This window comes from Triticum aestivum, chromosome 5B (genome assembly GCF_018294505.1).
Source record: "Triticum aestivum cultivar Chinese Spring chromosome 5B, IWGSC CS RefSeq v2.1, whole genome shotgun sequence".
NCBI lineage: Eukaryota > Viridiplantae > Streptophyta > Magnoliopsida > Poales > Poaceae > Triticum > Triticum aestivum.
In genome coordinates, this window is record NC_057807.1 from 376261920 (window position 1) to 376275830 (window position 13911).

The 13911-nt window shown below is 51.6% G+C and overlaps 1 protein-coding gene across 1 annotated transcript; it reads right to left on the minus strand.

Moving 5' to 3' along the window:
- Positions 1–5602: 5602 nt before the first annotated feature.
- On the minus strand, positions 5603–10344 carry LOC123111933 (putative receptor-like protein kinase At4g00960). Its single transcript, XM_044532814.1, has 3 exons — positions 9685–10344; positions 6387–6808; positions 5603–6289 (listed from the first exon to the last, which is right to left on the minus strand). Exons 1-3 carry the CDS (start codon positions 10148–10150, stop codon positions 5858–5860), a joined length of 1320 nt encoding a protein of 439 aa, XP_044388749.1. The 5' UTR covers positions 10151–10344; the 3' UTR covers positions 5603–5857.
- Positions 10345–13911: the final 3567 nt, after the last annotated feature.

The following is a 13911-nucleotide window of genomic DNA, read 5'->3' on the forward strand; positions in this document are numbered from 1 at the left end:
CAAGAAGAACAGCAAACAAGTTGCTGCTCAAGAGAAGAAACCCAAGTCTGGACCTAAGCCTGAGACTGAGTGCTTCTACTGCAAGCAGACTGGACACTGGAAGCGGAACTGCCCCAAGTATTTGGCGGATAAGAAGGATGGCAAAGTGAACAAAGGTATATGTGATATACATGTTATTGATGTGTACCTTACTAATGCTCGCAGTAGCACCTGGGTATTTGATACTGGTTCTGTTGCTAATATTTGCAACTCGAAACAGGGACTACGGATTAAGCGAAGATTGGCTAAGGACGAGGTGACGATGCGCGTGGGAAATGGTTCCAAAGTCGATGTGATCGCGGTCGGCACGCTACCTCTACATCTACCATCGGGATTAGTTTTAGACCTAAATAATTGTTATTTGGTGCCAGCGTTGAGCATGAACATTATATCTGGATCTTGTTTGATGCGAGACGGTTATTCATTTAAATCAGAGAATAATGGTTGTTCTATTTATATGAGTAATATCTTTTATGGTCATGCACCCTTGAAGAGTGGTCTATTTTTATTAAATCTCGATAGTAGTGATACACATATTCATAATGTTGAAGCCAAAAGATGCAGAGTTGATAATGATAGTGCAACTTATTTGTGGCACTGCCGTTTAGGTCATATCGGTGTAAAGCGCATGAAGAAACTCCATACTGATGGACTTTTGGAATCACTTGATTATGAATCACTTGGTACTTGCGAACCGTGCCTCATGGGCAAGATGACTAAAACGCCGTTCTCCGGAACTATGGAGCGAGCAACTGATTTGTTGGAAATCATACATACTGATGTATGTGGTCCAATGAATATTGAGGCTCGCGGCGGGTATCGTTATTTTCTCACCTTCACAGATGATTTGAGCAGATATGGGTATATCTACTTGATGAAACACAAGTCTGAAACATTTGAAAAGTTCAAAGAATTTCAGAGTGAAGTGGAAAATCATCGTAACAAGAAAATAAAATTTCTACGATCTGATCGTGGAGGAGAATATTTGAGTTACGAGTTTGGTTTACATTTGAAACAATGCGGAATAGTTTCGCAACTCACGCCACCCGGAACACCACAACGAAATGGTGTGTCCGAACGTCGTAATCGTACTTTATTGGATATGGTGCGATCTATGATGTCTCTTACTGATTTTGCCGCTATCATTTTGGGGTTATGCTTTAGAGACGGCCGCATTCACGTTAAATAGGGCACCATCAAAATCCGTTGAGACGACGCCTTATGAACTGTGGTTTGGCAAGAAACCAAAGTTGTCGTTTCTTAAAGTTTGGGGCTGCGATGCTTATGTGAAGAAACTTCAACCAGATAAGCTCGAACCCAAATCGGAGAAATGTGTCTTCATAGGATACCCAAAAGAGACTATTGGGTACACCTTCTATCACAGATCTGAGGGCAAGATTTTCGTTGCTAAATTTGGATCCTTTCTAGAGAAGGAGTTTCTCTCGAAAGAAGTGAGTGGGAGGAAAGTAGAACTTGATGAGGTAACTGTACCTGCTCCCTTATTGGAAAGTAATTCATCACAAGAACCGGTTCCTGTGACAACTACACCAATTAGTGAGGAAGCTAATGATATTGATCATGAAACTTCAGATCAAGTTTCTACTGAACCTCGTAGGTCTACCAGAGTAAGATCCGCACCAGAGTGGTACGGTAATCCTATTCTGGAAGTCATGTTACTTGACCATGGCAAACCTACAAACTATGAGGAAGCGATGATGAGCCCAGATTCCGCAAAATGGCTTGAAGCCATGAAATCTGAGATAGGATCCATGTATGAGAACAAAGTATGGACTTTGGTTGACTTGCCCGATGATCGGCAAGCCATTGAGAATAAATGGATCTTCAAGAAGAAGACTGGCGCTGATGGTAATGTGACTGTCTACAAAGCTCGACTTGTTGCAAAAGGTTTTTGACAAGTTCAAGGGGTTGACTACGATGAGACTTTCTCACCTGTAGCGATGCTTAAGTCTGTCCGAATCATGTTAGCAATTGCTGGATTTTATGATTATGAAATTTGGCAAATGGATGTCAAAACTGCATTCCTGAATGGATTTCTGGAAGAAGAGTTGTATATGATGCAACCGGAAGGTTTTGTCGATCCAAAAGGTGCTAACAAAGTGTGCAAGCTCCAGCGATCCATTTATGGACTGGTGCAAGCATCTCGGAGTTGGAATAAACGCTTTGATAGTGTGATCAAAGCATATGGTTTTATACAGACTTTTGGAGAAGCCTGTATTTACAAGAAAGTGAGTGGGAGCTCTGTAGCATTTCTGATATTATATGTAGATGACATATTGTTAATTGGAAATGATATAGAATTTCTGGATAGCATAAAGGGATACTTGAATAAAAGTTTTTCAATGAAAGACCTCGGTGAAGCTGCTTACATATTGGGCATCAAGATCTATAGAGATAGATCAAGACGCTTAATTGGACTTTCACAAAGCACATACCTTGATAAAGTTTTGAAAAAGTTCAAAATGGATCAGGCAAAGAAAGGGTTCTTGCCTGTATTACAAGGTGTGAAGTTGAGTCAGACTCAATGCCGACCACCGCAGAAGATAGAGAGAAAATGAAAGATGTTCCCTATGCTTCAGCCATAGGCTCTATCATGTATGCAATGTTGTGTACCAGACCTGACGTATGCTTAGCAATAAGCTTGGAAGGTAGGTACCAAAGTAATCCAGGAGTGGATCACTGGACAGCGGTCAAGAACATCCTGAAATACCTGAAAAGGACTAAGGATATGTTTCTCGTTTATGGAGGTGACAAAGAGCTAGTCGTAAATGGTTACGTCGATGCAAGCTTTGACACTGATCCAGACGATTCTAAATCGCAAACCGGATACGTGTTTTTATTAAACGGTGGAGCTGTAAGTTGGTGCAGTTCTAAACAAAGCGTCGTGGCGGGATCTACATGCGAAGCGGAGTACATAGCTGCTTCGGAAGCAGCAAATGAAGGAGTCTGGATGAAGGAGTTCATTTCCGATCTAGGTGTCATACCTAGTGCATCGGGACCAATGAAGATCTTCTGTGACAATACTGGTGCAATTGCCTTGGCAAAGGAATCCAGATTTCACAAGAGGACCAAGCACATCAAGAGACGCTTCAATTCCATCCGGGATCAAGTCCAGGTGGGAGACATAGAGATTTGCAAGATACATACGGATCTGAATGTTGCAGACCCGTTGACTAAGCCTCTTCCACGAGCAAAACATGATCAGCACCAAGACTCCATGGGTGTTAGAATCATTACTGTGTAATCTAGATTATTGACTCTAGTGCAAGTGGGAGACTGAAGGAAATATGCCCTAGAGGCAATAATAAAGTTATTATTTATTTCCTCATATCATGATAAATGTTTATTATTCATGCTAGAATTGTATTAACCGGAAACATAATACATGTGTGAATACATAGACAAACATAATGTCACTAGTGTGCCTCTACTTGACTAGCTCATTAATCAAAGATGGTTATGTTTCCTAACCATAGACATGTGTTGTCATTTGATTAACGAGATCACATCATTAGGAGAATGATGTGATTGACTTGACCCATTCCGTTAGCCTAGCACTTGATCGTTTAGTATGTTGCTATTGCTTTCTTCATGACTTATACAAAGTTCCTACAACTATGAGATTATGCAACTCCCGTTTACCGGAGGAACACTTTGTGTGCTACCAAACGTCACAACGTAACTGGGTGATTATAAAGGAGCTCTACAGGTGTCTCCAAAGGTACATGTTGAGTTGGCGTATTTCGAGATTAGGTTTTGTCACTCCGATTGTCGGAGAGGTATCTCTGGGCCCTCTCGGTAATGCACATCACTATAAGCCTTGCAAGCAATGTGGCCAATGAGTTGGTTACGGAATGATGCATTACGTAACGAGTAAAGAGACTTGCCGGTAACGAGATTGAACTAGGTATTGGATACCGACGATCGAATCTCGGGCAAGTAACATACCGATGACAAAGGGAACAACGTATGTTATTATGCGGTTTGACCGATAAAGATCTTCGTAGAATGTGTAGGAGCCAATATGAGCATCCAGGTTCCGCTATTGGTTATTGACCGGAAACAGTTCTAGGTCATGTCTACATAGTTCTCGAACCCGTAGGGTCCGCACGCTTAACGTTACGATGACAGTTTTATTATGAGTTTATAAGTTTTGATGTACCGAAGGTTGTTCGGAGTCCCGGATGTGATCACGGACATGACGAGGAGTCTCGAAATGGTCGAGACATAAAGATTGATATATTGGACGACTATATTCGGACACCGGAAGTGTTCCGGGTGATTTCGGAGAAAACCGGAGTGCCGGAGGGGTTACCGGAACCCCCCGGGGAAGTATTGGGCCTTAGTGGGCCTGAGGGGAGAGAGAGGGCAGCAGCCCAGGTGGTGGCGCGCCCCCTCCCATGGGGAGTCCGAGTTGGACAAGGGCAGGGGGGTGCGGCCCCTCTTTCCCTCTCCCTCTCCCTCTCTTTCCTTCCCCCTTCCTCCTTCCTAGTTGGACTAGGAAAGGGGAGTCCTGCTCCCACTAGGAGGAGGACTCCCCCCTCCTTGGCGCGCCCCCTAAGGCCGGCCGGCCTGCCCCCTTGCTCCTTTATATACGGGGGCAGGGGGGCACCTCTAGACACACAAGTTGATCTTCGTGATCGTTCCTTAGCCGTGTGCGGTGCCCCCCTCCACCATATTCCACCTCGGTCATATCGTAGCAGTGCTTAGGCGAAGCCCTGCATCGGTAGAACATCATCTTCGTCACCATGCCGTCATGCTGACGGAACTCATCCCCGACACCCTGCTGGATCGGAGTCCAGGGATCGTCATCGAGCTGAACGTGTGCTGAACTCGGAGGTGCCGTACGTTCGGTACTTGGATCGGTCGGATCATGAAGACGTACGACTACATCAACCGCGTTGTCATAACGCTTCCGCTTTCGGTCTATGAGGGTACGTGGACATACTCTCCCCTTTCGTTGCTATGCATCACCATGATCTTGCGTGTGCGTAGGAAATTTTTTAAAATTACTACGTTCCCCAACACTTTCTCCTCATGCCTGATAGATATTTCAAAACTGGCCTCACGCTAGCCATGAATCTGATATTGGGTAAACACCTCGTTGCTAGGGATGGGGTAGGGAACCGCTTGCTGTCAGTCACTGGCGGAGCTTAGGCAAGGCCAAATGGGCCATGGCCCGCCTAGCTCTGCAGCTTTTTCTCACAATATAGCTAGCCCATGGGTTGTAGAATGGCAGCTAGTAGTAATTCCTTGCAGCCTGGCCCATTCAGCCCGCCCAGCTTTTTTTGGCAAGCTCCGCCACAGTGTCAGTAGTACAAACTTCACTCACTCTTGTTGTCAGCGTTGTTGTTTTCGGTTTTGCTTAATTTTCTGCTACGAGGTCACCATCTTTGAAATAAGAGATTGTGAATATTGCTGTGGAGTCACGGATTGGATGCAGTCTCTTCAATTTCCTGGAAAGGAATGTTGTAAACACAGGATTTTTTTTTTAAGCACCAACCGTAGAACTATTAGAACAATAGTTCTACGTTAAAACACGAGATTTATAGCTCTCCATTTGCTATGCACATTCCCTGTCACCGCCAGTAATCGATCGGCCGACAGTTCAGTCATTTTCCTCCGGCTACGAACTACTCGTAGTAGCATCACCCTAAAATAATCCGGCCGATCATTCTACTTCTTCCTACCCACTACCAAAATAATCATACTATCTAGTCTAGAATCTCCGAGCAGACACGAAAAGAGACGAGACGAAAAAGAATGGACATATCTACAGTGAGCTTCAGGCAGTCAGGCTTCAGCTGTCGTTGGGCAACTCCTGCTCTTCCCGTTGCGACGGGAGCCCCCGGCTCCGCAAGGTGCGCGTGCTCGACGTCGTCATCGCGTTCGACGCCGATGCCGATGCCGACGCGGACGCGGACGCATGCGACGTCGACGGGGTCGTGCCCGACGACGACCCGTCGGAGTACTGCGACGAGCTGCGCAGGCCGTGCGCCCTCCTCCGGTACCGCGACCCGGGCGCCCCGGGCCGCGTCGGCTCCTCTAGCGTGCTCTGCTTCTTGGAGAGGATGATCACCACGCGCTTCATGTCCGGCCGCAGCCGCGGGTCCGCCTGCACGCACAGCAGCCCGATGCGGACGCACATGAGCACCTGGTCCGGCGCGGCCGACGACTTCACCGACGGGTCCAGCAGCTCCATGCTGCGCTCCTCCTTGTACAGCTTCCAGGCCTGCATGCATGCAACACATTGTTATCCTTGTAGGCTAGCTGCATGCACGTCATGACACAGATCATCAACGGAGGAAACCGCACATGCTGCTACATACGTAATCGAGGAGGTTGTCGGCGCTGGATCGAGGCGGCGGGATGAAGGAGGAGTTCTTGCGGCCGGAGAGGATCTCGAGGACGAGGACGCCGAAGCTGAAGACGTCGGCCTTGGCGGAGAGGTGGCCGTGCATGAGGTACTCGGGCGCCATGTAGCCGTTGGTGCCGGCGACGCGGGTCTGGACGTGGGAGCGGCCGTCGCCGGCCTCCGGGAAGAGGCGGGCCATGCCGAAGTCGGCGATCTTGGCGACCCAGCGTTCGTCGAGGAGGATGTTGCTGGCCTTGATATCGCGGTGGATGATGGGCGTGTGCGCGTCCTCGTGCAGGTACAGCAGCCCCCGCGCCACGCCCACCACCACCTCCAGCCGCCGCGGCCACGTCAGCTCCGCCCGCAATGGCCTGTGGCCGTCGCTGCTGCTGCCGGCTGGACATGCAAAAGACAAGAACACCTGACATCAGAGCCACGTACAGTGCAGAGCATGCCCAGATCAAAACCCCGTTCATTCCAGCTTGCGAAACTCAGTTAAACTTGGCACCACACACACGGCACCCCCGGCAGGCTAGCGTCGCCGTGTGCTGCCCGGCACTCTGCGATGACACATCGGATTGGACCGGACGGCGACGGCGACGTGCCAGCGCCGCCTCATGGACCAGGTCGGCCAGGGGGAGGAACTCAATCAAACGGAGGGAGCAAGAAACGTGCACATGAACTGAATCCAGCCCCGGGTGCAGCGCGATTGTACACTGCACCCAGAGGCACCCACGTAAGACTAACATGAGGAAAACCAAGGCATTCAATGCCGGAAACAGCTAGTGGAAGACTTTGACTCGGTCAAAAGGGTTATCGCAAGAAAGGGCCGCCTGGTCAAAGCAGAAGAATAGTTGGGTTAGGGTTTGGCACTAGGCTACTGCTGCCATCCCATCAGTTCACGTAGAGACTGACTGCGATGTCCATCCACAGGGGGGCGCAAAACAAAAGGATGGTGCACGTTAATTGCTTTTCCTCGTATGTATATGTAAGAACCGCGCGTGCAGGAGTTGGAGATTCGCGCCAAAGCAAGAGCAAGTGCGTCAGAAGTCAGAACTGCCTCACTGTCGAAGCAAGAGGAAGTGGTGTCAAAAGCCAACTTTCCGTGCATGCCTCGAGCCACCTGGTTAAGTTGTACGTATTGATCCTCATTGTATACTATGTTAAATTTTGATTATAAATCTAACTAACAAAATGTTTATGCATGTCACAAAAAATTATACTCCGACCGTTTCAAATAAGTGTCTTAAACTTAATACAAAGTTGAGACACTTATTTTAAAACGGAGGGGGTATCATTGAAAACTTTGCCAACGATATAATTTTTGTTGGCATGTATTAACATTTTATTAGTTAAGTCTTGGTCAAAATTTAACACAAATTATAAAAAAAGCCAATAAACCAGGACGGAGATAGCACTAGCCTAAAAATAAAAGCAACCGACCGATCGGAGAGGAACATTTCGTCACCGATTCTGGTTCCGTCGATCAACCCGTCTCTTTCAGAGGCCCAACGAATTTTGACGGGAAGCGTACGGCCCCTTAATAAGTACTAGGTAATAAGTAAAATAAGCAAACCATTCTTCCTCAGCAAGCGATCGGCCTGCATATGAATCTAGTACATCATCTCGGCGTCATGTGATGCATATGCGTACTTGCCGTGGCAAGGATATACTATTACTTTGCGCTAACAGATTTCTTGTGTTCTCAAAGTGAAACCGGCAAGGCAACGCACTGCGGACATGAATTTTTCAAACAAGGCGTGCTGTGCTGACTGAGCTCTAGGCGGCGGTCGACCATTCGTGCATTGGAATTTTTCAAAAGGGCAGATTGTGCTTTTGCCGTTTATGGCCTGGACCAGTAGTCGTGGTCTCGTCCCGGGATAACACGGTTGTTCGCTTCCGTTCGTGCTTCCTAAGGGCATGTCCAATGCGGACGCTTGCGGTCGGCGCCAGGATCTAATTCCCATCGATATCCCGATCGATTGGCAGTTACATGCTTCGAATCCTGGCATCGGATGCCACCAGGCGCAAATAGATGCGCCGAGCGCTTCCTTCCTTTTTTCCCTGCTTGTGACGCATTAGCAGTTTAATTAGCGCACAATTAGCGCCCCTGGTAGCGGCTTGCGTTGGAAGGCTGGGCTCTTAGCTATTTTCTAATTTTTAAAAAATAATTTCTTTTCTATATAAGCGCCTGGTCTGGCGGCAAGCATTGTAGATGCCCTAAAGGGGTAACAGCGACAACAGCGCAGCGTACTACGGGCTACAACAGTGGACCGTTTGTTATTCATCGTGCCTACGCCATGGATGACCCACGAGCTGACATTAACCTATGCATTTCTTTTCTAGTAAAAACTCATAATTCTAGCATCTAGAATTCTAAATCCACGTTTGCAACCTGATACCCCATACAAATGTCAAGTTGCCAACCCAACAACTGTACGGCAGTCTCCTACAGAACCCAATTCAATCTTGGAAGGATATGGATGTGGCTATCAGCCTATGATGCCACGTTATTAAACTAAAAAGACCGAAAATGTTCTCCTGCCTTCTCTCTCCTTGTTGCTCGGTCAAAAAGAAATGTATCTTGTAACTATCGGGCCTTGCCCGGGAAACTCTCTCCCCCGCCCCCCACCCCCCGCGGGTGAAAATTCAAAAGAAAAAACTATGCATGTAGCATTTCTTTAGTTTTTTTCTCTCCTCTAGATAGATGCTTCCACTGTTGCAGAGCATGGGCCTATTCCATCATACCGTAGATTGATGTGAATGTGTATACGTATACGGTGCTGGTGCGACATTGCTCTCGTAAAATTGTCTGCACTCACCGGTTCAGCAACCAGCAATTCAGCATGCGTGTGCATTCTGAATATCAATAATTCTAGCAGAAGTCTATGAGGGCATCATTTCGTTGATTTTTCTTTCTGTAAGAGATATGCGCATTCTTGCAGAGAGGCGTCGGCAGCATGACACCCTCACTGACGCGAGCAATGAACGGACATGTAGTACGTTCTAGTCCTACTCTGTGTGAACTCGCTGCTGCAATTTTCCGGTGCATTAATTTCCTACGAAATATCACCACCAACCACGAAGTATCATGTGCATCTGCGCATTCTTCACCTTCCGATCGCACAGGGTTGGTCGGAATTCATGTTTCCAATGAGCAAAATGGGAAGTCCATCACGAATCAACCAACCAAATTAAGAATGGAAGGGGAGCACAAGGGAATGGCGACGAGAAATGAAGCGAGACGGGTGGGATGGGACGGAGCGACTCACAGTGCGTCTTGCTGCTGGCGGTGGGCGGCGGGGCGGCGGCGGAGAAGAGGATCTTGTCGAGGCTCTCGTTGGGGACGTACTCGTAGACGAGCAGCTTCTCGTCGGCGCCGTGGGCGCAGTAGCCGAGCAGGTTGACGACGTTGCGGTGCTGGACGCGGGACAGCAGGTTGGCCTCGTTCTTGAACTCCCGCGCGCCCTGCCTGGACCCGGCGCCCAGCCGCTTGACGGCCACGTCCCGGCCGTCGGGGAGCTGGCCCAGGTAGACGGGGCCGAACCCGCCCTGCCCGAGCTTCTGCTTCTCCGAGAAGTTGCGCGTGGCCGCCGCCAGCGCCTCGTACCGGAACGCGCGCTGCTCCCGCGCCGCGATGGCCTCCAGGTCCTCCTCCTCCCGCCGCGCCGACGCCGACGACCCGCGGCGGGAGGCGAAGGGCCGCCTGATCCGCTCCAGCAGGTCCCGGGGCTTCATGTCCTCCGCCGCCAGGCCGGCGGGGCGCGTGGGCTCGGCCGAGAGGGCTTCGCCGGGGAGGGGACGCGGTGCGCGTCTGTCGCGCGCCGTGCGCGTCCGGGCGGGCGAGGGATGGAGGAAGTTTGGTAGTGAGGCCGACGCGCGCGTGTCGTGTCTGTCTTGGGGGTCGGGGTGGTGTGTGCCGTGTGGAGCTGGATGAGGGGTGAGGGGCGCGAGGTGTTTGAGAGCCGTCGCTGCCGCGGGAGAGCGAGGAAAGTTCAGGCGACTGCGCGTTGACAAACGGGCGGCCACGGTGGTGTGCCCGTACGGGCTGCCGGTGCCGTGACCTCGGGCTATCGCTGGCTCTGCGTTTGCATCCGATTCGGTACGTACGTACAAATCTTTACGTGCTGTGCTGCAACAGATATGACCGGAGTGAAGTCTATTTTAAACCTTGAATTCATACAGCTAGTCGGGATCAAACCCTAACCTTTCAATCCCTGAAATCATCCTTGCCCGCTAGTGCCCATGGGCTCCCGCGACCGCACCTGCGTCGGGTGAGCGCCCCCGGCGCCGGCGACTCGATCTCCCTTCTCCGGCTACCCCTGCAGCTGCCGAGGCCAGATCCGGAGTCCCCTGCTTGCCCTCTCTCTTCTCCCCGCGAGGCTCAGCCCGACGTCAAGCGGATGGGAAGGATGGTGCTGTCGCGTCCGTGCAAGTGGCGGCTGGGCGCGCGCCGCCGACGCACGGATCTCCGGCCTCCGTGCTCCGTTGCGGCCGCTGTGACCGGATCCGGGTGCCCTGAGGCGCGCTCTCCCACGTCCTCATCGCCGCCCTGCGCCCCGGTTCGCCCTGCGATGCCGCTCGAGGAGGCCTCCGCGGCGGCCGCCGCTCCGGCGGCGTCTCCGGCTGTTGCAGCCGTCGTCCTTCCGCCGTCTGCATCGCCATCCCGGGCTGATAGCGTCGTGGAGACCAAGGCAGGAGTAGGGTCGTGCACTTGGGCTGCAAGCACCATCCCGGCTGCTGGCGTTGTCCCTCGACCGCGGCCGCTGCCGCCAGCTTGCAGATTCAGGAGGGAGGATGGGGGTGTGAAGGCCTCGTGCACGCCCCGTCTCAATCCTGCGTCAACATCTGCTTCTGTTCGGACTCATGCCGCCCCTGTCCCTCTTGTCGGTGCCGTCTCAAGTGTGCTGTTGCCGGCCCGTGCTGCCCCGGCGAATGGAGAGGACGGGCGTTGTGAAGAGGATCTGGCTTTGTCGCTGCCCGCCAATGCAAAGAGCACCGTTGTTGTCATGGGGCGTGAGCTAACCAGTGCACCGCGAGCCCGAGCCCTGTTGCCGGCCCCTGTGGCCCCGGCCAATGGAGACAATGAGGGCTGTGGAGAGGAGATGGCCTTGACGCTGCCCGACAATGCAAAAAGCATCGTTGCTGGCATGGGCAACGGGCTGACCAATGCACCGCGAGCTGTGTTGTGGGCCTTCGCTGCTGACAACAATGACGAAGAGGAGTTGGCCCCCCAGACGCCGCCGACTGTCACCAAAGCCCTCGACTCCGAAGGGATTTGCATGGGCCATGACACAGACACAAGTGAGGGTTGGCAGGAAGTGCTACCGCGGCACGGCCCGCGTCGTTTGACTTCGTCGCCATCCTCGATGATGGCTCCTCGTCCTCCTCGTCCCATCCCTGCTTGGCTCCATGGTAGGTGCTGTAGATGCCTTGCTTATGGGCATCGTGCGGTGGTTTGCAGAGATCCGTTGCGGTGCTCCCGTTGTTTGGAGAATGGTCATCGTGCGCGTGAATGTCGCAACCCCTGGCGTCCTCTGAGCTCATTTATCATGCCTTGATGTGCCGCATGTGTCCCGCCTCGGCACCGTGCATTGTGTTGCTCCTGCTTCATGTGAGGGTTCGGTGAGATCCACACCCCCTTCGAAGGCGCTTCACCGTGGGTCTTGGGCATCTGTTGTCTCTGTTCCTGCTGGCTCGGCAACCCCGTCCGAGCTGATGTTGCAGTCTGCTCTGGCTAATCAGACTGCATTGTTGCAAGGTTGTGTGGCACGGGTTGAGAGCTTTCTGGAGCGAGCGGAGGTTGCTCTGGGTAGACTATCCCTTGTGCCGGTTCTGTTGCAGACCACTCTGACGTCACATTCTCCTTGTGTGGCCGGTGTTTGCTCCGTGGAAGACAGGGGTGAGGAGTTGTATGGCTCTTTCTCCCCTCGTGTTGGAGTCCATTCATCGTCGGTGCCTACCTCCCCTCTTATGGTGTCTTCCACTAAGGGCGAGTCCATCGCCATGCTTGTGACTCCGGTGCTGCAGATCATGCCTGAGCTTAGGGAGCTATGCCTGAGTCTATCAGTGGAGCATACGAAGGTGGACATGTCGGCGGCCTCGATTGAAGGACAAGTTTCGCCTCTGTCAAGTGAGCAGTTGGAGGTTTCTTTGGTTGATGATGCTAAAGGGAAGGCAACTGTAATTTCATGATTGGTAGTGCTCAGTGTTTCGCGTTGTCCACGTGGCTTTGGTATTTTGAGTCGTAGAAGTGGCTGTGGTTTATTGTGTGTTGGGAGCATTTGGTGGACCGTCTACGTGGTGGTGAGAGTGAGTCGCTTCTGGAGTGTCACTTTTGTAGTGTTTGTATCGGTTTTCGCCCGGTTTTCCTAAATTAACCGGGCAATTATCTTCTTCTTAATTAATCGATGAGGCAATCCTTTTGCCTCTGTTTCGAAAAAAAAATCCCTGAAATCTGGACCCTATACTTATAGATCCCGGTCTATTTTAACCCTGGATCCGGTTATGCCAGTTTGGTGTGCTGGGAAGATATTGATCCCGGCCAGGACTATTCTCTTCTCTCACTGAGTACATGGGTCCACTTGTCATATTCATCTTCTGCTCATTCTCTTCATCTCTCTCTGTAGGAATCACAATGCTCAAGCCCAGCCAACCGGTGGCCACGGCAACGGGAAGCAGGGCGTGGTGTCTGTCCTCGTGAGTGTGTGACGGCAAGGGAACGCCTCCCTCAACATGGCCGCACCGCCTTGCCTCGCTATGCGCCATGCCATGGACAAGAGAATTCGGGGGTGCTCCACCGGCCGCCGGCCCCTCCTTTCTGTTGGAGTTAAAGATGGCATAACCCGGCGCTGATGCGTGTCTTGGGTCCGTTGACTAACTAGGTCAAGTAGCAACCTAGTGCACGTCCCAGTGGATTGACAAAAGGAGATCGTGCTACTAGGAATCAAGGATCAAGGCAGCCGGAGTTAGTGATAGCTTTGTACTATGTTGCCGCCAGCCAGGAGAAGCTTCGTCGTCGTCGTCACACCGTCTCCGTGGCCGTGCAGCTCGTGTGGCACCATGTAAGCACACAGGACGTTCGTGTTGCTATCATTCATCCACCTGCGCCGGCCAGTCGTGGTGCTTGCTGCTTGGCAAGGTGAAGCTCTAGCTCTTCATCGCCATCTTCTCCTCCGCGAGGAGGATGAGGAGCCAGTGAGTGCGGCACTCGGCCAAACCCAACACGACTCGCTCGCCGTGCCCCGTCTTCTCTCCGCCGTTAGCAGCACGCGTGCTGGCTTGGAGGGGAGGAGCAGCACGCGCCAATGCCAGGGCGGAGGCCGTTTAGGAACACGAAAACTGCAACGGTTGTTCCACGCGACGGCAGCAGGCCTGGGCGCGACCATCGACGGGCTGCTGCATGCGTTCGCGTACAGCGAGTTGTCCGACTCTAGTGCACAGGGGCGGCAGTTCAACTGCTTCTTCTGCCTCAACAAGTTCGCCGCTAACCAACGCCT